Raw genomic sequence first — 25,687 nt, 5'->3', positions numbered from 1 at the left:
AAGTTTTTATTTACTCATTCAAAGACACAATGACAGAATATGTACTTGGGGTGGGTCTAATAGACCCACGAGTGGCGGTAAAGGTTAAAGCAGATGTGAATGAGTACTTGGCTGCAGACAGTGACATATAATATGGTTGTGGTACCAGTATGACAGCCGCCTATCTGATGACATCTTTTTTATACAATGACAATAAGTTAAATACAGACAATTAGAGGAGTAAATGAAACATTGTGGAGTGCATTGAGCTGATTGAAACGGTGAAAATGCACCATATGAAGGTACAAATTTAATTTAAGGGTGCTATAAAAGATTATGAATAATCTAGGTTTAATTCATCAATAAACTGTATAGTTTTAGATTGTATGGTACAAATTGAGTGTTACAATTACAATAAAACATCCTAAATTCATTTGACAAACTGGCAAATCAGGTAATACCTAAAAGGTAACTTGGTCAAATGAATGGATGCATTAACAAACAATGCCCGTACAGCATAGGTCCACCAAATAAATTCGAACATGAAATTTAGCTTCTTTGCAACCACTAATCTTTCTCACCTGTTGATCAGATTCAGTTTTAATTTCTTCCTTGCTGACTTTCTTGGACTTAGTCTTCTTTGCTCCCCTCACTTTTTGCACTGAATGACATAGAAAAAAAATTAGCAGAGTAATTTGCAAAATATAATAATTATGGGTGTGTAATAGACTCATATTTTAATGGCTAACAAGCTGAAGAGCAATAAAGGTCATTTGACTAAAAGATTTACTTGATACCTAACACGGCTTGCAGCATTCAGAGTACTTCCTCATGATTTAATATATTTTGTGTGGATGTAATATCAATGCAAATGCAAATATAAAATGCTATAAAACAGATTAAGTTTATTTGTCTGAAAAGTTTATATCATACATTCATTTGTTATTTATCAGTGTGTCCAAAATCATATCATATCATATTCTCCAAAAGGAAACATGCGATTGTTACTATTCATTTTAAGCTTAAGAAATTGTGATAAACTCTGCATGGGACACCATACTTCGAAGGAGTATTTTCGTCATGATGAAAATGGTGAATGAATGAATATGTACAATAATTTGAATTAAAGTAAAAACGTTTTTAAAAAGTAAGCTTTTATATATAGCAAGGTGTCCAGCAAAAAAAAGGACTGAAAAATCTTACCTTTACAAGAAAAATCCTACCTAGCAATTTAAGAACCAAATGTCATCCGAATATGTAAAAAATGCACCTGTGCACCTATTTGGAAATCATCATTGTGACTTTCATTGTTCCGCAACAAATAAAAGCCAACTTTTAAAAATTACTACTACTAATACTAACAAGTTTAAGACGACAGAGGTTAGTCCAAATGTTGCTAAATAATCAGGTTTAGTTAAAGCACATTTGAATTGTTATGATCAAAGCGGGTAATATTTTTATTTACCAAACATTTTTCTCGGTGCTAAATAATATAAAGTAATAATTTCGCATCAGAAAAAATAACTCTGAAGTTCGTATCTCTTCATTGCAATAAAATTGATACCACGAATTACAAAATCAGCCCACATATAAGGGAGTTAGAAATTATTCATAATAATTTTCAAAGTTTACAATAATTGTCATCAAAGTCATTTTTCATCACCAAAGTCGTAATTTTTGTCCGATTTGTACCAAAGTGCAATGTCAATAATTTCCACCCGCAAATAAAAAAGGATTGAATCGCAATTTCTACAACATATTTTATATTTGTCACAAATTGATAAAAATCAAAGCACAATTATTCCTGCCCATTTTCATCTTCTAACGTGAAAGGCAGGCTTCATCCTCGTTCTGAATTGTCAAGACAAGAGAATGGAAAAGAAATTTGATCACGTGATCTAAAATTCTTGTTCGTCTCACCGAACAAGTGAAATTGTTAACTTAGTATTATATCCCTCCAGTGACCCAACCAATACTATTTCTTAATCTAAGTTTTTGTTTTTTTACAACGATTGGTTCTCGAATTTAACAATTTGACATGAGGATTTATCTTTGTGGTCAGGATATCATTATTCAGCAAAATCTATTTTTAGTAAAACCAGATGCATGATGGAGAAAAGAATTCTTGAACTGCTACATTTTGTATAAAGAATAATAAGAATGCCTCGTATAAATTTTTGCTATTATGCTATAGTAAAATCTGGTTTTTCCCTAAACCAAAGGGGTACAATACAATAATATATGATGTATACCTGAGGGTACCATTGCCCCAGCAGGACCTGAAAACCAGATTGTTCTGTTATTATGATCAGCCATATTCTTCATTCCATCCTGATAGTAGCACTGCAACCAGTCATTAAATGACTTGCCCTCAGAGTCATCTTTGTAAAGTTCTGACAGACTATACTTGGTCGACCCTGAAGTACATAAAAAAGGTCACAAATTATGTTATGTCATCATACCCATTTCTGATACCATTTAAGTTCTAACTCAATATTTTGACATTTGTGTGTTTTTAGGGGTTTTACAGTGCTTACAACACTTTTAGGTCATTTCAACATCAGTAAAAGGGAAGATGATAGAATAGTCGAAGGATCTAGATCAAGCTATGAAGCAACAGTGAATAATCTAAAGGGCCATTCAAATACAAGCTTACACCTTTTTTGGGGAAATTTTTTATCTTCTTCACAACCCACCCCTTCTGACACTTTTCTTAGATTTGCATGTAACACCCCCTCCCCCCCCTCCCCCCCCCCCAAATCCCCCTCCCAAGTATTATATTTTTCAATATTCAATTATTATTTTAAGATACAGTCTGTGTATAAATATTTTTTACCACCTTGTAAAAAAATATTACTTTAGTTGAATAATATTTAAATCACAACAATAAGAACTACCATTTTTTTAAAAAATACTAGGCTGGGTCTCTGCTATGGAGGGCATCCTGACTTTGGGATCCGCATTCTTGTGCAGGCTAATTTCATTTTGCAAACAGTCTGACACTCTTTTTAAATGTTTGTTGTTTTTTTTCGTTTTTTTGATTTTTTGTTTTGTTTTAGTGAGATTTTTTCTTTCTTTATTGGCATCGAGCTGTTGAAAAGCAGATTGTTGGTGTGTCTATTTATTCAACTTGATATTTTTCTATCCTGTAAAGTTCTTACAGTCTAAAAAATGAGATAAAGTACTAAACAAATGCAATTTACAATGATATTGATGATGATGATGATGATGATGATGATGATGATGAAGATGATTATAATAATAATAATAATAATAATAATAATAATAATAATAATAATAATAATAATAATAATATAATAATAATAATAATAATAATAATATAATAATATTATTATTATTATTATTATTATTATTATTATTATTATTATTATTATTATTATTATTATTATTATCATCATTATTATTTTTCTTTCATTATAATCATAACCAACACATCATCATTAATCAACCGTGTGATATTTTGGTTAAAAATGAAATCTTGATAGCACTCTCCATCAGATATAATAGACCCAGCTACCACGTTACTGCTGAATGTTCAGAAGGGCCTGAAAAAAGATACAGAATTAAGTTTGTGAATTGTGAGTGAGGAGTTCTTCCAATTGAGCTATTGGAACCTTCCTGCCAATTTCCTTTTTTAAAATGTTCCTGCCATATAACATTCACTCAAGGGTATCGACGTATACCAATGTCTGATCTTGCTCCTACTTTTTTTCCAACCAGATTATCATTTATTTAAGATGGCATGTCACATAACTATAAAAAAAAACCCAACTGTCTGTCCTGTAAACTTCATAATTGAAAAAAAAAAAATTATGTTTGCTTTACTAATCAAACATGATAAAGATTACTTTTTTCACAGCTGACACTCGAGTGTAAATAAGAGTCATAGCGAATTTAATTAATAAAGCACTAGTGACATCTCTGTGACTGAGATAAAAAGTATTATGTACTCAGTTGTGGTCACATAAATAGTAGCAGAAACTCTGATGTGAAAGAAGTTCAGTCTCTTCTTAAGACCGCTTAGATGAATAAACTTCAAATTCAAATATAAGGGATGGCTATCATATCGTGTTCCTTTTTGCTGATTTGCCCCAGACTTTCATGCACACGATATATTTTGGATTGATTTGAGAATATCATATTTTGAATTATCGGATTCATAAGTACACAAAATAAACGACGATTGTAGAAGGTGAAATATATATGTGCTCAACAGAGTGATAATTGTCAAAATTTCAAAGACCTCCCTAAAAAAATTATCAGTCCTCTCACTTAATTTTCTTACAAGACGTAACTTATTTCAAGCATCATGTTCACCCAGAGATAATACCATTTCGACATGTTTAGTCACATATAGTTTTCTTGCAAGTCATAATTACTATTCAGTAACAAGGTCTGAAATGCTGATAGGCCTTCCACTTTCATTATCACCATTTATCACAATGTATATTTGACAAAAAGCTTACCAATATCAATAACTTCGAGAGGCACTGATCCACAAAGTCTCAGCAATTCTTGGGCTTTAGGCACAAATATGTCAACGCTAGTTTTATTGTGATCAACTTCTTCAAATACTTCCTTCTTGATGTTTTCAGACTTATTTGCAAGTCTTCCTGCCCCTGAAGAATTCTCTTTAATCTTAGTGTCTTTATTCCTGCTGTTCGATGCATTTTGTTCTGTACTTTCCTGTAAAAACATTTTATAATGTTTAAAACAGAAACCCGAGTTCATATCTTTATCAACAGATAGATTGTGTCGAACAGTGAAGTCTCAATATCAAGGTGGACTAATGAACAATTGATAACATGGGATATATTACAATTGGCATCTGAAGCTGAATATCAATTGAATATTATACTAATTGAATACTATGTCAGTACAAAACATGGAGACTGCGAGTTAGAAAAATAAAAAAAAACAACAACAAAACTCACTTCCTTGAGTTCATGCTTTTGCTCCTTTAGTTTGAGAACAGTACTAGCTTTTTCAAATGGAGGTATCTTGCATCTGAGGAAATAAATGGTTTGATATTTTTAAGTTGAAATATTAGCAACTAGAGTTTTTTTAAAGCTTAACTCAAATTCAAAACACAATTAAAGTGGAACTTCAGGCCTAGTTTGGACATCAATGAGAATAATTTTTGGTTGACAACATTAAAACGAATTTCTACGTTATGAACACATACTAGCAACACTAAGTTATTTGACAGAGATTTTTTTAAAAATCATTGCTACCAGGAGATCAATGCATTCTAATTTCAGGATAGATAAACTGACAGGTGCAGTAGCAGCTCATCCTTGCTAAGGGCGACATCAAAAGATAACAGTAGAAGAGAATGAAATAATCATTGCTATCCATAAAGAAAATCGCTTTCTGTCTGCAAATTCATCTTGAAATTGGAATTCATGCTCGCACTGTTTGTCAGGTTTTCTTTAAAAATTTATTGTCACTTTATAAACCCTAAAATGAGGAATTTTGCTTTCAGAAAAGAACAAAATATATAGATTTCAGTGGGCAACAATTCGAGTAAATGGAGCAATGTCTTGTCTCTTCGAAGTTGGTAAGAAAGATAGGAGAATGCAGTATTATCATTTCAAACGTGAAAGCTATCATCCAAATACACCTGTAAAACTTCGTATTTGTGAGTACAGTTCAGTTTTTGTATGGGGAGGGAATATCAGAATTTCGAAAACAGATTTAGTATGAATTCAAGAAGACTATAAAAATTAGTTGAAACAACATCACAAGCACATGTTATTCCTTTCATTGACCCTGGACAAAATATCATTTCCAACACTATAACTTATCTCACATCTAGTCATTGTTTCAATGAGGTAAGAAAGCTTTTTAATGCCAATAGCATCCCATTCATAGATCCTTGACCAGCTGTTTCACTGGAGATGAACCCAAACGAACATCTATGAGAAAACCAAGAGCCCAACTGCAAATCAAAGGGTAATCCTTCAGAGCCATCAGGCTGAAGTTCATCTCAGTTTCTATAGCGATAAATGAACAATTGTTGGCTACCCTTTTGATAGGATGCTAATTCATCACAAAGTACTTTCTATCAGATCAAACAGACCCAGTTACCTAATCACTGCTGGGTTGATAAGGGAGTCCAAAAAATCTCGACTTCACCCGACCTCGACCTCAGTCCCTGAGCTATAGTGACCCCCATACATTCATAAAAAATAATGAATCGTTCCAAACTTCTGTTGACATTTGGGAAGCCATTTCAATTAAGTATATTAAAGACCTGATATCTTCCATGAGACGCCATATTTGCCATTTAAAGATGCAGTTGGTGGTCATGCACACTATTAAACTAAAATTGTTTAAAAGTATTATGTTAGTTTTCGCTTTTACCATCTTCGATTTCTAACATTTTTTGGTAAAAGAACCAGAGCTCCTCTGTGTATTAAAATATCTTATTGATCTATTGATCAAAATCTGCAGAAATGAAAAGCATTCAACGGTATAACCTTGTGATTATCCATCAAGGTTGTGAAAGTTCAGACAGCTCCAAATCTCTTTTTTTTTTTTTTTTGGCCTGAAAGATTCAATCATTAATTCAGTCATATGAGCTTTATAGCTTGATTCCCACATTACATTGGAATTGCCATGTTAACTCAATTACTTTACCTGAATAGAATCTCTGCACGCAAGTAGTTCCCGATACCATTAAAGAACTTTTGATTCAGCAACACTTCACATATTGGCTTGTTAAACGCACTGTTGTTCAAATTTGCAGCTAGGTTGTTCCTATTGGAGAATATATAGATACAAATTATGGCATAAGCATCCAACAAGTAATAATTATGATGATTCAACACTGAATTTCATTTTCTTTCTGTATTATCAAAGCAATCAGTCTTGTGGATGTAACTCGTGGTAACAGTGAGAGATCAAGAATTCAAAGAAACAGTTTGATTGACTGCATCTAGAAACCAAGTGAAGATCTCTTATATAAAAGTTCAAAGAAAAAAAAATGGTCATAATAATGGCACATTACAAAAAAAAATATACTTCTTGTAACACAAATTACTTTTTATGAGGGAGAAAGTTTATGGTGTTATGACCACATCATCAGTGTGTATTGACATCCCATGGTGCCAGCTTTTTTTTTTTGTTTGTTTGTTTGTTGCTTTAGGTCTCTTCCAACACAATTGAGGTTATATGAGAGACCGCTGAAACAAAAAAACAAGCAATCTAACAAAAATAGTACAAATGTAAATCAAAATCATAACCTAAAGATATCATAAGCTAAATTATAAATAACCAAGAACAAACAGGCAGAAGATTTACAGAAAAAAAAAAATCCCCTGTCAAAAATACAATCACAAACCAAAGAAGCAGGATAGGCTAGTAAAGAGAAGAAGAAACAACATCACTATCGGATCGTACACCCATGCGAACATCATAGGTATATGATTCAAGGGTGATGCTCCCATCCAACCGCCCGCTGGTGCCAGCTTTCTTTCAGATAATGAATCTGGGATCATCATAAAGGAAAGGCAAATTTATCACACAAAAAAACATTTATTGGGGAGAGTTGAACAACACACCATACACTAGAACTAGAACAATCTGTGTAGATTTATCTTCTGAATGATTTTAATTGACTAACTCTACCCACCTAAAAATTTAGTCCCTGACGCTCTTCTTCGACTTCTTATAATCGAGTTAAACTGATTATTACCATCGCTGTGGACGGTCCGATTTGCATTTTGGGTGGAAAAAAGCTATGGTAGCATTTTTCTGGACATGGAAGACTCTATATATAGTATTCATTACTAAAGAACTTGAGCAGGTACGGTGTTCCACAAGCAGAACATATTTTGGAAATGAATAAAGATGAAACTTTAAGATGGGGACCTATCAACAGTTTGATATTTCAGTTGCTAATTTTGCATTTCATTTCACTTTATGTTATATTAATCCATGAGTACCGCGCTATGAAGTAGTACTAAGCTTTTACTTTAGCCCTAGCTTCATGATGTGGTAGAGATACATTATAACATGTGCGTCTGTGTTTCCATCAATGAGTGAGTAGTCATTTGTAACATATTCTTTTGCACTTATTTATTTTTATTTTTATTTTACCGAGTTGATCCAAAACGGAACTATCATAACCATAGTCCAGCACTGGTTAAGCTTGAGTTCTAAAACATTTCTATAAACTGATTGTGAACAACGAGATTCGCTTTGTTTGAGAAAACATTGAATAGATTTCTTTTCTTTCCAGCATATATTTATTTTGTTCTGTTCAGTGAAGCTTGCAATGAATAATAACTCCTCAAGAATTGAGCATATTTGGTTTCTTTTTGAATGTTATTATCATGAAATTTTTAGATGTTATTGGCTTACATTTATATATGTGTTATTTTCAAAGCACAGCATTTATCTGAATGAAATTTAATTTCCCAAACAGCTTATCCCATTGTTGCAGAGTATCAAAGACTTTCATCCAACAATTTTCATCATTTTCAGTTCATATTTAATTATCTGCATATAATCTTTGATTTGTTCCTGAAATCAGATGTAAAGTAAGAAAATATTGGTCCTAGAACTATCCCTGGATATACTTCTGTCCTTAGAGATATTTCGTTTGCGATTACTGTTTGGGTTTCATTTAAAAGAAGTGAATTGACACTTGTCTTTGTCCTGAGATTCCATACATTTTAATTGTTATCATAAAGTCACTTTTGGTTCAAATGTGTCAATTTCAATTTGGCCTTGGACATGTCAACAATCGGTAGACATAAGCGGTTGTTATCAACTGCTAATTGCCGGCTTCTTTATTATCTAAGCAGCGATGGGCGGTGTTTTGTAATTTGGAAGCATTACAGATGATGCTCTAGTTATTGTATGATCTGAAAATCTGCAAGTTATCGACGTTTTAAAGACATGAAAACACAAAACTTACACAAAGCTTTCATGGTCCTGGATTACACAAGGTCCCCTTTCGTTGGACCATTGGCCTCCCTCTATCCACTTTCCAAAGCGCCTGTAGTCAACAAAGGCAAGGCCCATCTTTGGGTCACTATTGGTAAAGAAGATTAAATGAGAGTGTTTTGGCATAGCGTCAGCAGAAATATATTCGAACTTCCCACTCATGCCAAAAGTGAAGAGAATAGAACATTCTTTGTTTTGCTTTAGCTTGACAGGGTCATATGGGTGGCTTCGAAGATGAAGCATTAATTCTTTTCCTTTTGACTCCGCTGAAATTGTGTAAGCCGATTCATTCCAAGCTATGTCTTGACATTTGTGAATAGGATTCCTGAAAATCTTGCCGGAAAAAATCAAACCACCACAAATACGGTTGATGTAGAGACTTGATAAAAATAATTCAGGTCCTTCTGGCATGGTTCTTCTGAAAGAATAATTACAGTAACCGAATAACTAAATCATAAGAAAACCACGTGTGAGTCCCATATAATATTGGCGATCGGCAAATTGTATTTCATAACACTCGGTCCAACATTGTTCTGCTACTCTTATTGTTTGTTTACACAACTTTACAGGTTCACAGTTCATGGTCAAGGTTGAGCGGCTTAACGCGCGTTTGTTCTCATCATGAATACTATGTTTCGTCATTTAACATAAATTTCATTTTCTATGATTCAGAAGTAGCTAATGCCTTCAGAACCCGGAGCAAGAGAGTGCTAATTTTTATTTTAAAAATATAGGATATATCTCTGGATACTGGATAATAACATAAATGTTATGACGCACTGTGTAATGAGGATTATATTATGATGATGATGATGTTGATGATGATGATGGTGGTGATGAATGAATGACGATGATTATTATTATTATTATTATTATTATTATTATTATTATTATTATTATTATTATTATTATTATTATTATTATTATTATTATTATTATTATTTCATCTAATATGTACCATTGCCCGTAGCCAGGTAACACTCATAATATTTGTAAATTGCCTTACTCTAGGGCATAACACCGGGGCCAAAGTTTTAAGATTTCCTATTATCATCCGTTTAGTTGATGACCACGCTCCTTCTCGCTTGATTTGGTAACAACATGCCTTGTGCCACCAATGCCATGCATTGGAGAAAACGATGAGAGCATTACCAGATGTGTTGGCCTTCCGATGTTTAAACTTCGGCTCAAGATTCACGATACCCTTACCACCACCCGCCATAATCCTTTCCCAATTTCCTTACGTTCTAATTGCCATGTATAGTGTTGTGCAGAACTGTCTACTATCACGAATAATTCGCAGAATTACGAAATTTCAGCTCCAATTTCAGAACTTCGCGAGCATCTCTAATGCCCGCTCAACATCTACCGTTAGAAATGTCATTTAGAAATGTCATTTCAAAATGTCAATTAAACCGTGACACTGCGCGTCATCCACACCACACCGCGAAACATTCCCGATGATCTGAAATTAGTATTAAGATCTTGTAGTTACATTAAGGATTTCAATCAAAAGTGAGAATAAAGACGAATATATATAAAACAAAACAAGAAAGATCAAAGGAAAGCCGCCTTCCGGTGACAGGCCAAAAAAATATTTAACATGTCAAATAAATATTTTGCTGTCTCCAGTCGAAATGTCATTTCTGACCGCCGACTCCCATATATATTATTATTATATTATATTATACACCTAACGTTCTACTGGCCGATCTGCCGTCAACGGTATACCCAGCGGTTTAGCTGTCGGTGTCTAGGAGGCATAAGTCATTAAAACTTATTGAAAATGAAAGTTGAAGCCAGATTACATAATTTTAAGGTTTTCGAAGTGTTATTTAATCCGTGTGCGAGTAAGATGATAGTTGATTTTTAAAGTGAACTATAGTTACTACAATTTTGATCACCCAAAAATTACGAATTTGCTGATTGTTAAGTTGGCAGGTCTGCGTAGTGTGTTGATTATACTAGGCATAGCCTCCCGACATCCAAACTAATGGTCCAACATCTTCAAATAAAAAATGGCCCAAAGCTTTGGGTATTATATTATGCCGCTATGCCCCGCTTTGGTCATATTGTCAAATAGCGGAATGGGAATGTCATCCAGGAGCACCGTGTAGTTTTTCCTCTTTGAAAAAAAAAAAAAACGAATCAAATTAGTATTAATTACTAACCATGAGAAATGATGGCTTTGAATCGTCTGTTTGAGATGAATCAAAAGTCTTTTTATACTACACTGTCAAAGATGAGGAATACCGTGTGGAATCTTGACATTGCTCAGATCAGTTTACTTTTCGTATAGATAGTATGCGCTTGGCTAAGAAGCTCATAACATTACCATCCGGAAGTATAACGGACCAACACACAATACTGTGTGTATCCATGTACGTTTATAGTCAGGTTAATACAGTTCAGTGAGCATTACTCATAAACGCGGATGGCAAAAAACAATAACAAAGACCCGAGTGACGTCATCTTCGAACTATCTATATAAATGCGGCCGTGAAAAACCAAATTAATTTTAATTTTAAGCAAGTCGATGATAGTAGAGAGAAGAGCACGATGGATATTGTGATTCCTGACGAATTGGGCCCACTGTTGAGGGAGTTTACAATTGCTGTTTTGGATGAAAGGCCCTCAAACCTCGTTGATTTTGCTGTGGAACATTTTCGTGGACTACAAGACAGTATGAAAAATGGTAAAATTGCCTCGGTAAGTGATGAGTGATTTTATATGATTTTTTTTAACGATATCGGGATTTTATTGACCTGAGAGTGACTGAAACACCCAAGTTTCTCTGACGTATTTGCTCGAGATCATTAAGTTCCAGAATTTGGTCAGAAATCGCATTATACGAGTAATTCTCCAGCTCTACTTACTTACTTATTGCCCATTATGTCTGTTAATATACGGGGCAGCTGCGAATTCATACTATTTTCCTTCGATGCTGTTTCTGTAACATTGTTAGTTCGTTTGTTTTGTTGTTATTTATTTATTTATTTATTTATTTATTTATTAATTGTTGTTGTTTTTGCTTTATTTTATTATTATTTTTTTTTTGGGGGGGGGGGGTGTTTTTGTTTTGTTTTTGGTTTTGTTTTGTTTTATTTTTTTGGTTTTTGTTTTGTTTTGTTTTGTTTTTTGTTTTTTTTTGTTTTCTTTGTTTGTTTGTTGGGGTTTTTTTTTTTTTTTTGGGGGGGGGGGGGGGGTGCCCCCTTTTTGTGGGTTGTTTGTTTATTTGTTTTAGCCATATTAGCCAATCCCCCTGACTTGGAGGACCAGGATTAATTTTGGAGATCTTGGCGTGTTGCTCTCCCGAGCAAAAGAATCATGCCCCACCCTTGGTTATAGTTTTGTTTGTCCTTCTAGATTTATCAGACCCGCATTTCAGTGGGAACAATGAGAAGAAGGGAAGTGTTTTTTTACTAGAATATAGAATGCGATATTTGTTATGGTGGTGTTATTGGTGGCATGGTGAGTATTTTAATTAATCACGTTTCTGTGATAGTGATAATGATGGCCGACGTAGGAGGGCTTCGATAACAACGTCGAGAAGGAAAAGGAGGGGGAGGCGGAGGAAGAAGAGGTGGATGAGGAGGATAAAGGGGAGGCAAAAGCGGAGGAGGGGAAGGAGGAGAAAAGGGGAATAGGAGGATTGTTGTTCGGATACATTGTTTATAATACTTGAGGAAGTAACGGTGTTGGTGATGATGAAATTGACGAATAATATGATGATGATGATGATGATGATGATGATGATGATGATGATGATGATGATGATTAGGATGATGATGATGATTAGGGGGAGGAGGAGGAGGAGGAGTAGGAGGAGGATGAGGAGGAGGAGGAGGAGGAGGAGGATGGTCAGAATGATGGTTATGACGACGATCATAAATCATCACGATGAAGAAGTTTGTTTTTGTTTTGTGTTTTTTGTTGTTTTTTTTTTTTTGTTTTTTTTTTTTACGATAACTAATAATAATAGTAATAACAATAATAATAATAATAATAATAATAATAATAATAATAATAATAATAATAATAAATAATAATAATAATAATAAATAATAATAATAATGATCATTTTTTTTCAAATGACTATGCTCTTCTGACAGTCTACCTTACCAACGACACCAACGACACAAAGCAATCACGCGGCTTCCAGCATCCCCATGTACATCATTGTAGACGATGACGACATGGCTGTGGAACCAGACAAAGATAGCCTCAAACCAAAAGGAGGACAGAAATACGCTCGGAGGGGATCCGTCTCGGCTGAAAGGTAAATTATACAGTTTACAATGTAACCTCTTTGTAACGACATTATTTATATCACTAACTTTTTTTTTCACCATTTTTTTAAAATGAGCTTTTATATAGCGCAATATCCACTAAATGTGCTCAAAGGGCTTTACAATGGGTCCCTGGCCAACAGAACATTTTACATTTAGGACGGGACATGACGCTTGTTTTAGGCGGTATTACATTTTGTTTTCGGACAGAGACAAAGCTGTTAACGGCCAGGTACTCATTTTTCCCCTGAGTACGGTAAGAGAATGTGCGTAAAGAGCCTTCTCCGTGGACTCAACTATGCGCCGAGCGAGGTTCGAACCCAGGACCTTCAGATCCGAAAGCGAGTGTCATACCACAATACCACATAGCCGCACACATTTACAATAACTCTAGGTTCAGGCAGTGATAAATAAATTATAAAATAAATTAATTGTAAACTCCAAAACCGGCAACCGTTAAAACTGCTAAATGTCCCGATTCCACAACAATAAAACGAGGCTCAGCCAACGATGGTAGGTTCTATCATTTTTGGCTCAGCTGAGCACAAAGCGGAAATTAACAAGTCTGATTAGGTACCCAAATGTGTATGGTCTTATTGTTGTAATAGAAATAAGCGTACTCTCAACAACAACAAAAATTTAAAAAGGCAAATTTTACTCCATTACAACAATGTTAAAATAAGTCCATAATTTCTTTCGGTTATCAGATCTGTAAATATCCACGTAGCTTTCAGTGAAGTAGATTTCCATGATACAAATAGTGGAAGATGCCAATGATGACCTTCTTTATATATCTTTCAAATCGTGTATATATATATATATATATATATATATATATATATATATATATATATATATATATATATATATATATATATATATATATATATATATTCTATTTTAATCACCAAAATGCATGTGCTTTTCATTGACCAGGTATGATCCCGAGGCGGAGGAAAACAATGATGAACCACTTGCTGTTCACGAGAAGACACCGGAGCAGAAGACAAATCTTTACAATGCAATCAAGGACATTCTCCTGTTCCGATCATTGGACAGTTCCCAGCTTGGAGACGTGGTCAATGCGATGTTTGAACGAAAAGTGGCCACGAATGAGACGGTCATTCAGCAGGGGAACGATGGAGATAATTTCTACGTGATACACAGAGGTGATTTCTTGATATGTCATGTCATTCATTGGAATCTGTATTCAGTTTCACAGCCTTGACGGATAGTTTATAGTTTATATCATTTGGGAGGTTGGGGTTGTTTTTGGATTTTTTTATTTTTTTTTTTGGGGTTGGCTTTTATTTCTTTATTTTTTTTATTATTTTTTTTATTTGTTTATTTGCTTGTTGTTTTTTGTTTGTTTTGTTTTGTTTTTGTTTTGTTTGGGTTTTTTTTTTTTGTTTATTTGTTGTTGCTTTTTGTTTTGTTTTTTTTTATATTGGGGGGGGGGGGGGGGGGGCATTTCTATAGGTTTTGATAATAAGATACTTTAATATACAGAGGAGCTTTGGCCTTTTTTTCAGTCGAAGATGGTAAAGGCAAATTTAAACAGGTCTCACTTAAAACAATTTTAGCTTTTAATATTATTTTTGACCACCAACTGCCACTTTTAAATTGCAGCAGCTTCTAATGGTGTCACACTATTATGTTAAGATGATCAATCGAGGACGCACACTCATCGCCGCAATCTTGTACAGTCGCGAGCCCTCCCGGACACTTCGTCACAAAGGCAACGTTCAACTAGATGCTCTGCGGTTTTGGGCTCCTGTCCTGACCACAACGAGAACATGTTGGACAGGTGGCAAGTCCTCACTGTTGAAGGGAGTGTGCCATGAAGCAGGTTCTCGACCGAAGTAGTAGGTTCGCTGCCACTCATTGTCTCCTCTTGCTGGTGGAAACGCTTGGAAACTTCCCAAGTTTCGAGGAGTCAATGTCCCCGCCCCCTCAAGTGATTGAATTCGTTCAAATCGACATCCAACTCGTATATGCAGCTCTGTCCGAAGTCAGGGAAGCTGCGTACAAGGGTTGCCGAGGCATTTCGACTCAAAGCAAGGCACCGTCCATTATGCGCTTGGGAGCAGGAGTATCTCCAATCCCTCTTTTTTTTATCTTATCAAGCCAATTGTTTATAATCGTCTTCCGCCGGATATCTGGGGGGATTGATACCATTATCGGGTCCCATTCTCTAGGCGTTGTTACCAGCGTTCCCGACACTATATGCATGGACTTGCGAAGTTTTAGATCTATCTTCTCAACGTTCTTGCTTCTACCCCACACGAGAGCGCAGTACTCCGCGGTTGAATTGCATAGTGCCAGAGCGGAAGTAACCAGAATCGCTTGATTAGCACCCTGTTGTTCCCACCAGCTTCCTCAGAAGAGTTTTGCGTTTCTCTATCTTCCGGGCAACTCCTTAGAGATGGACCTGATATATAAGGCTGCAGTCCAGCTCTCATCAGCGAACGATCGAAACAAGTTGATCATAATTATACTTGAAATGTTATATATATATATATATATATATATATATATATATATATATGTCATGGTCTCAAGTGAGTAAAGAGCTACTCGACTATGCATAAAATATATGTAGAATGAGGCCCCAGAATTTACTAGTTACTATAAATGAAAAACAATTAACGATTTGTTTACAATGAAATAAAAATGATGATGAAATTTAATTAAAAGAGATAAACAGTGATCGTGGCAGTTACAAATAGAGATATGAATATTTTACGTAACTTATAATAATATGTCAGGTTCATAAGTTTACGTTTCCAGGCAGTTGATGGGCTTGGATGATCTATTCCTCTGATAACAGGATTGGACTCGTAAAATTCCACTTCCAGGCAACTGGTAAGGAGTTATAATGTAGTACAGCGGGCTTGGGTTTGATCCTTGAAGATTATACAATCAAAGTTAAAAGCTCCGGCGTCTTAATGGTGTAGATATAATATCTACAAAGTCCCAAAAGATAAAAATCTTACAATATATATATATAGGAATAGAGTGACTGGCCGTCCGGCATAGATTGTGGAGAGAAAGTGAGTCTCGAATGTTAGACCTATCAGCTTTTATAATAAGTGGCTACGTGACAGAATGTAGAACGAAAAGTATTCACTAATTAGAAATTAATTCGAGGGAAGGCTATAAAAGGAAAGACGATCTAATATTAGAAGGTAAAGTTTATCTAGGCCTACCGAAATATAACTGGAGTGAGATGAATTCAGTTCTTAATAAAATAAAATTTAATAAGATAATTGTGAACAACCTTTACTGTGACACCCCCCACCCACGTTTAAAATATACTCTTTAACCATTATGGGAAAGATAGATTTTACAAACGGAAGTAAATTTACTATCATGATACTCTAGCATTAATCCATTGTTATGATTTGTGCTACAATTAAATTATTTATTAACTAGACATGGAAATGTTTATATTAACGTAGGTATATGAATGGGTGACTGGCCGTCCGGCATAGATTGTGGAGAGAAAGTGAGTCTCGAATGTTAGACCTATCAGCTTTTATAATAAGTGGCTACGTGACAGAATGTAGAACGAAAAGTATTCACTAATTAGAAATTAATTCGAGGGAAGGCTATAAAAGGAAAGACGATCTAATATTAGAAGGTAAAGTTTATCTAGGCCTACCGAAATATAACTGGAGTGAGATGAATTCAGTTCTTAATAAAATAAAATTTAATAAGATAATTGTGAACAACCTTTACTGTGACAATATATATATATATATATATATATATATATACTGGTTGACTTGGTTTTGAATTCCTTTTTTTTTTCATTATTTATATAACTATTTATTTGTTAATTTATTCGTACCTATTTATTTATTTATTTATTTATTTATTTATTTATTTATTTATTTATTTATTTGTGTCATGGAAGGCCGTTTTGGAGTAATGGTCGGATCGGGCCCTGATAGAAAGCGTGTTCATCAGTTTGAAAACTCTGGAAGTTTCGGGGAGCTGGCCCTAATGTACAACATGCCGAGATCTGCAACTGTGGTGGCTGAGACAGATGGGTACCTGTGGGCAATGGACAGACAATCATTCAGGCGTATCGTTCTCTCATCAGCTTTTAAGGTCAGGAGAATTTAGGGATCGATACCATCTAGGGTATTAAAGGTCACATTAATAAAGCCACTGCTCAAGGAAACATAATTTAGTGCGAAGATGCTTTGATGATTGAATATAGGCTAAATGCCAATTCATAAATCTGACATTCCCAGTCAAATTAATTGATTATGTGAGTGTTCTGACTTAATATATATATATATATATATATTTATATATATATATATATATATATATATATATATATATATATATATATATATATATATAATATATATATATATATATCAAGGACAACTATACTGAAAGGACAATCATATGGAATCTTCAGGCAACGCTAGTGGGAGCCAACAAAAAATAGAGAAAATTTACACCAAAATAACAGCAGGGGCATTATTATATGGCAAGATCTACCTTTTTAGAGAGTGATTGTGAATTCTGGGTCCAAAACAATATTTAATGATTATTATTATCAGTAGTGAATAAGAGTAGCCAAGAAACGGAAAGGATGAGTAGTTAGATATTCTAAAAACTGACCTTATAGTGATTGATTCAGGATGATTTCATTAGAAGCTTGATTAATGAATGTACATGTAAAATGATGATGAAGATGAAGGGGAAAGGAGATGTAAAATATCAACAAAGGGAGGTAATCTGCGGAGGATGATCCCAAGAAAAAGATGAATACCAAAATATCTACTAAGGGATACAATAGTCGGATTTTTAATAAGGGGCGCACCTTTGTCTTCTTTTTCTCAGCTGTTCACAATGTACAGCTGCAAAAATTTGTATGAACCTCTGGATCATTTTGTCCTAGTAAAATATATTTTTTCACGAATTTTAAAACAATAGGAAAGAATTTCACTTATTACAGCTATTTTAAAATCGATAACTAGTAAGTATTGGAATCTAAATATATATTATAGTGTCAAAAATATGATTTTCCGCTTATCCATTTTGAAAGAATTTGTTAAAATGGAATGTTCGGTTAATTGAAACTTATATGATGTTCGTACAGAATCCGAATATGAAGAAACGACAGACATGTTTACATTTTATAACAATCAATATACGTTATTGATGAATACAAATGAAAGTGAACATTACGCGCTTCCAACATTATTTTGATTTCAAATTTTTGAGAAATAGCTTGTTCTTTATGCCAAAGAGGAATACATAAATTTAATGTAGACCAGTCAAAAGTAGAAATTCATCAATTTATGATACAATGTTTCCACAAATATGTGCTTGTGTTCAACAACAATAACATGCAAAACTGAGGGTTGATTGTAAAATTCCAATTCCATAGCTGTCCTCTTTAATTAAGGACTTATCGATAGATAAAAGTGGACTTCTTTTCGCAGCCTTACGAGAGGGGAACCGATAGAGATTCCGTATCATATCGTATTGTTTAAGAGCTTATAGGTTTAAATGAAAACATAAAATGCTGTGTGAAACGTTCATGCATAGATACAATTTTTCAAAGTTAAATAGGCCTATAAACGTTCATTGTTAATTTGACAATTTTGAGTATTTAATCACTAGTTCAAATGAGTTAAAGCTAGAGATTCATATCAGTCTTCGGTCATCGTGACGTGATGTAAATAAAAAGCAATAAATTACAAAGTCAAAATGGGATGCAAACTACATTAGTTGTTACTTTATAACAGTTAATGTGTGTTGCTTTTATTCGGAAAATAGTATGATCTGAACTCATAACCGCTAGCCGGAACTACCGTGTCACAAGATTATTTTGAAAAACGATGAATTCATCTTACTTTGTGGTGCGAAAATGTTTACATTTTTAGCAGAGTAAAATCTCTAATTTTATGACAGGGGTTTTAAAGTAGATTTTTATAGGTCGTGAAGAAGAAATCTTTTTTGTGGTATGGCATCACAATACGGGCCAAACTGTTTATTCAGTTAATAGAAATTGATTCGGAGGTTGACACAAAGTTTTACAACTTTTGATAGAAGGACATCTGAGAAAAACTAGAAAAACATGCGCCATTCATAAAAAATCTGACTACTATACTATAGTTCATTCCTTACAGTCAATGAGTAGTATCAGAATCAGATCCATAGTTCCCTTCCATGTAGTCAAGAGTTAATTAATAGAGTTACTTCTCAGATCATTGAGACAAAACTATATATTCAGACTACTAGTACAATCCTTTCAGTCAATGGATCCATAATTCCCTCCCATAGTCACAGAGATAATTAGAGTGATTGAGTTGGGTGAGTGTAACTGTTGTAACAGTAACATCTCAGACTCAGATCATTTTGATCAATGAGGCAAAACTATATATTCAGAGTACTAGTCCCATACGATTGACAGTCATATCAGCAACACCAGATCCATGTAATGGGCATAACTATATATTCAGAGTCCAAGTTCCATCATATATGGTAATATCAGACCCACTAACTATTCTAGTCTAGCTATCTAGCGATAGCAATGACTATCTACTATCTATCTAGCAACTGTTGTTAGTAGTAGAAAGGACTGTTCAAGTTGTGAAGTTGACGTGACGAGCAAAGGGCCCTCTAGACTTATATAGACTAATACAATAAAGTCAATATTTATCAGTTAACCATATAGAAAAAAAAAGATATAAATATAAAGCCACAAGCCATAATAAAATAAGAAACAAATCCGAATCAGGATGTCAGTCTGATCACCATATCTGAATCTGTGCGACTCGACAGAGCAAGCACGACAACGGGTCTATCTATCGTCTGCAGGAACTACAGCCAGATGCTAATTCTAAACATTTCTTAAATAATAATTATTACGCAATTATTATTGGTACTTACCACTTTTCAAAGATTCTGGTTCGATAAATTAGCCACAGATCTATCTAGTTATTAAAAGCAATTGAAAGCAGATTCGTACTTTCGATTTTAAAAAATGAAAACAAACCCAATCACTCAATTTGTAAGAGGGCGTCATAAAAAATAGTTCATACTTTCCAGTAAAATTGTTGATAGTTCACTACATTTTATATATTTTCATATCATTCAAGATATAAGAAATATTATTTAAAACTTATGGTAGCCAATTAACCAATTTCTTATAAAGTACCGAAATTATAAGAACAGAATCAATTATTGCGCATTCAAGGAAATTGTACCAAGGCAGAAAAGTAGTAGTTTTGCTTGAAATCGTTATCCAACCAATGGCCCCCACTAGCGGGGGCTGAAGATTCGACATGTCAATCCTTTCCAGTATAGTAATCCTTGATATATATATATATGTATGTATGTACATATATATATATATATATATATATATATATATATATATATATATATATATATATATATATATATATAATCTTAATTCCTTTCTATTTTATTTTGAAATTTCCATGCAACATTTTTTAAAAACCCAACAAATTTAATACAAAATTGCAAACTTTTACAGACGGGCTCGGAACAAATTGATTCCTTGTAACACTGCTTAAACGTTTATTTACTGCAGAAAAGGAAATTGTACGAACAGATATTGAAGGAAGTCCCGATACTTAAAAGTTTGGATCAATATGAGTTGATGAGTTTGGCTGATGCTCTTGGGACGAAAGAGTTCAAACGTGACGAAGCAATCATCAAGGAAGGTAAGTTAATTATTTTAAACATGAGAATACATTAGTTTGCTCTCCCTCATTACCTCCCTTCCCCGTATTCCTCCCATAGGTGGGATTTACGGGATTTATCAAATTGCCCATATTGCGCTGCGGCACCATACGACGTAGAGAGTCTGGTGTTCCACTAGCCAATGATGGAGTTGGGACCTCGCTCATGTAACATTAACTGGAAGTGTAATTATCAATTATTACTACTACTACTACTACTACTACTACTACTACTACTACTACTACTACTACTACTACTACTACTACTACTACTACTACTACTGCTACTACTACTTCTACTACTACTACTACTGCTACTGCTATTACAAAAACAACAACAACTACTACAACTACAACAACAACAACTACTACTACTTCTACTACTACTACTACTACAACTACTACTACTACTACTACTACTACTACTACTACTACTACTACTACTACTACTACTATTACTACTACTATTTCTACTACTACTGCTGCTGCTGCTATTACAAAAACAACAACAACTACTACAACTACAACAACAACAACTACTACTACTTCTACTACTACTACTACTACTACTACTACTACTACTACTACTACTACTACTACTACTACTACTACTACTTCTACTACTACTGCTGCTGCTGCTATTACAAAAACAACAACTACTACAACTACAACAACAACAACTACTACTACTTCTACTACTACTACTACTACTACTACTACTACTACTACTACTACTACTACTACTACTACTACTGTTGCTGCTGCTATTATAACAACAACAACTACTACTACTACTATTACTACTACTACTACTACTACTACTACTACTACTACTACTACTACTACTACTACTACTACTACTACTACTACTACTACAACAACAACTATTACTAATACTACTACTACTTCTACCAGTACTACATACTACTACTACTACTACTACTACCACTACTACTACTTCTCCTACTACTACTACTACTACTACTACTACGAGTACTACTACTACTACTACTACTACTACTACTACTACTACTACTACTACTACTACTACTACTACTACTACTACAACCACTACTACCACCTTATTCCCCATTCTGTTCATCCATGCGTCCTTCCTCCTCATCATCATCTTTTTTCTCCTTTTATCCCCTCCTGATTCTTTCTTTTCCGGAGAAAGAGGCAGAAGAGGAGGGGGAGGGGGAGGGGGAGAAAGTTGGGTGAGCTTGAGACGAGTGGTAAGAATAGTAAGCAATGGGTGAAGAAAAAAAAGGGAAAAGAAAAGAAAGAAAAGAAAATAAGAAGAGGAAGTATAGAAAATAGACGATGGTAATGGCGGAGAAGAGGGAGAAAAGAAAGAGGAGGAGGAGAGGCGGAGGAGGACGGTTAAGAAAAGGAAAAAGAGGAAAAATAAGAGGAAAATTTTTCTCTTCTTTCATTGTTCCACAACTGGCATTAAAATTATCAAAACCCATCTTTGGGTTGGTCTTTTTTTTTTCTGACGTCGGTAGTATTGAAACCGACGTCACACTCGAGCACGTTAGGGCAATAGTTTTGTTTTTATTTCTTGTTTGTTGTCTTTAAAAAAAAATTTGTTTTGTTTGATTCGTTTTGTTTTGTTTTTAGGTTTTTAGGTTTTTTGGGGTTTTTTGGGGGGTTTTTTTGTTTGCTTTCTTTGTTGTTTTTTTTCTTTTTGTTTGCTGTTTTCTTGCTCTTGTTGGGGGATTTTTTCGTTATTGTTTGTTTTGCTTTTATTTTTCATTTCATGATTTTATAGTTTCTGTTTGATTTTGTTCTGTATGTATTTCTTTTGTTTTGTTTGTTTGTTTGTTTTTTGTTTTTGTTTTTTGGGGGGGGGGGGGGTTGTTGTTGTTGGACGTTTTGTTTTGTTTTGTTTTGTTTTAATATGTATCTATCTATTTAAAATCATTTTGTTAATTAATTTTTGATCGCATTTGTCACGCCAGGAGATGAAGCCGACGGGATGTACTTTGTGGAGATGGGAATGGTCAGTGTGCATGTTAATAAAGCTGGTCAAGAAGTTGAAGTCACCCGACTTAGTAAGGGGAAATATTTTGGAGAAGTGGCCCTTATTGAAGACAAACCAAGGTGAGGTTACTTTGAACATATACTAGAGTTATAAACATTGATTTGATTTTTTGACGAGGTAAGAGATATCAGATTGTCTAATTGATACCTCCTTTTTTTTCCTTATAGATAGAACGAAGATGACGTCAATCAAGTCTTTGTTATTGTTTTTGCCATCCACGTTTTATGAGTACTTCTCACTAAACTGTATGAACCAGACTATAAAAGTTCATGGTTACACATAGTTTTGTGTGTTGGTCCGTTATACTTCCGGATGGCAATGTTATGAGCTTCTTAGTCAAGCGCATACTATCTATAAAATCCATGCTATGGTTGTTGGTTCCTTGTATGTCAGATGTTACTGAATGTCACATAAGATTATGTAAACGTGGTGATATTATGAACCAAATGCAATATGTATTCACCTTGTGCAAATTAATTAGGACAGCAGGAGTTTTACTTATAAGTAATTTCCCTTTTAATGGATTGGAATGGCACTAATCTGGATCATTTGGGTTTCTTTGTCGACGTGCCTGTGTGTACCTACACTTCGATTTTGTGTTCATTATTAGGGTTTTCTATCACACTCTTGCACACGTTTGAGCACTCATCACGAATGTATTGTTTAGAACAACATTCGTTTTTGATGTGAGGGTCCTTCAGACAGTCTGATGGCGAGATTACAAATTTACATCAACATCTTCTTTCGAAGCCATTTGTCGACAATCAGAATATTGTTTCATGATGGATCCCTCATTATAAAATAGAGCAAGTAAACTGACATTGAAGAAAAACACAACAATTAATATTTAGGCTATTGTAACTGCCCTTAACCTTATCAAATTCACTGTTGGTCCCATTTTATAATAACAGCACAAAGCCACCAGCAGTGTCAGTTTAAAACGGACGAGTAATTGTGGCCGAAAAATATAAGAAAACAATGCCTCGAGTTGACGCGTTGTTCTTAGAGAAAGCCTATCAAAGACCCCAAAAAGTCTTGTGATAGGCTGAGACGAAAGGGGGGGGGGGGGGGGTTCATAGTTGCGATATCCAATATTTTTTTTATATTCCTAAGTTACTTTTAAAATATTTTAATATCATATTAAATTATTGATAGGTAATCAATGCTCCAGGTTGTCTACGTGCATTGTTGTAATCATGTTTCTATCCATTTTAAAGCATTTAGTGAGTTAAACTGAGCAGCAGCTGCAAACACACCAATAGGGAATGAGATTAGTGGAAGAGTACCGTCCCTTGATTGGACGTCACCGGTGGAGAAGTTATTTCTAAACAAACCAACTACAAGCCAAATACAACATTTGTTATTCATATTTCTGTACAAAAATGCATAACGTTGATTATGATATGCATTTTTGTACCGAAATATGAATTATATATTTTTTTTTATTTGGAGCGCTTGGCTTGTAGTTGGTTTGTTTACAAATAACTTCTCCACGGATGACGTCCAATCAAGGGACGCTACTCTTCCGCTAATCTCATTCCCTATTGTAAAAATCAAAGAATCAATTCTCAACCCAACCATATACAATATGAGACGTGTGCATCAATTTTTATATCATTCGTTGCAATTTGTAATAAATTCGGTAAAGAGGAGGACCACAAATATGAATATTCTCAACACGAGTAAAAATGTGATATAAATTTAGCAAATGAATTTCCAATCAGTGCCAGTGCCAGTGTTCTTTCAAGTCCTGTCAAACATGTGGATCATATTGGGAACGGCAAACCTTAGTAAGGAGTTATGTTTGTAGGCTTTGTCGGCGAACGGAAGTCTCACGAATAATTCTCGCACTGCGAATCTTCCCAGTGTAAAGAAGCATCATTCGATACCCAGCGTTCGCCTGCTAGCCCACCTTCAACTTTCTGTTCTATTAATGTTCTGATTGATCGATACGAAATAACAGGTATCTATTTAAATTTGCACATGACAACCGACTGTCATTTAAAAATTGGTTCGCGGGAGACATAAAACTTAATTCCGTACGAAATATCCCAAAGAGGTTCAAATTTCAATGGGATATAAATTTGGTGATCGTGCAGGCTGAGAGTGGATTTTTTCAATCTGCGAGATTCCCTATGGTGCTTCATATGTTTTGATTTTAAGATCATGTCTTCTTCTTCTTCTTCTTCTTCTTCTTCTTCTTCTTCTTCTTCTTCTTCTTCTTCTTCTTCTTACCTTTTTCCCCATTCCCCTCCTCCCTCCTCACCCTCCTCCTCCTTCTCCTTCTCCCCCTACTACTCCTCCTATTTCAGCTCTTCCTTCGCATGTTAAAACACTTGCTATTAAAATTATTTCCCTCAGAACGGCCTCAGTGCGAGCAGTTGAAGACGTGAAGGTGGCATTTTTGGAACGACAGTCTTTCGAACGTCTTTTGGGACCGTGCCTCGACATCATGAAGAGGAAAACCAGCGAATACAAAAAACGAAAATAGATTTTTGAAATACAAACATTTATGATATTTATTTTAACTAAAAGTCTTTCAAATTGTGACTACGTACGTTATTTATTTAGTGTACTTACTTAGAGATACTTAGAGATGATTTCCAGCACAGGTTCTCAATGATCCTCTTCGCTGGACTCAGGTGTCATCTTTG

At 34.4% G+C, this 25,687-nt stretch overlaps 1 protein-coding gene across 1 annotated transcript in view; it reads left to right on the top strand.

Annotated features, from left to right (window-relative positions):
• The first annotated feature begins 782 nt into the window (after positions 1 to 782).
• The window catches only part of LOC144966191 (cAMP-dependent protein kinase type II regulatory subunit-like), a 25,549-nt gene continuing 644 nt past the window's right edge, over positions 783 to 25,687 (top strand). The window contains exons 1-8 of the mRNA XM_078902348.1: positions 783 to 800; positions 11,255 to 11,664; positions 13,068 to 13,234; positions 14,181 to 14,413; positions 17,164 to 17,360; positions 20,836 to 20,968; positions 22,951 to 23,092; positions 25,395 to 25,687. The exon at positions 25,395 to 25,687 is cut by the window's right edge and continues 644 nt beyond it. Of these exons, the coding sequence (XP_078758474.1) occupies positions 11,515 to 11,664; positions 13,068 to 13,234; positions 14,181 to 14,413; positions 17,164 to 17,360; positions 20,836 to 20,968; positions 22,951 to 23,092; positions 25,395 to 25,524 (1,152 nt within the window). The 5' untranslated portion in view covers positions 783 to 800; positions 11,255 to 11,514 and the 3' untranslated portion in view covers positions 25,525 to 25,687. The remainder of the gene's footprint in view (positions 801 to 11,254; positions 11,665 to 13,067; positions 13,235 to 14,180; positions 14,414 to 17,163; positions 17,361 to 20,835; positions 20,969 to 22,950; positions 23,093 to 25,394) is intronic.

Source organism: Berghia stephanieae, chromosome 2, assembly GCF_034508935.2.
Source record: "Berghia stephanieae isolate SIO BIC M18660-M18661 chromosome 2, UCSD_Bste_1.3, whole genome shotgun sequence".
NCBI lineage: Eukaryota > Metazoa > Mollusca > Gastropoda > Nudibranchia > Aeolidiidae > Berghia > Berghia stephanieae.
The sequence above is the reverse complement of the archived record's forward strand: the minus strand, read 5'-3'. Positions and strand labels throughout refer to the sequence as shown.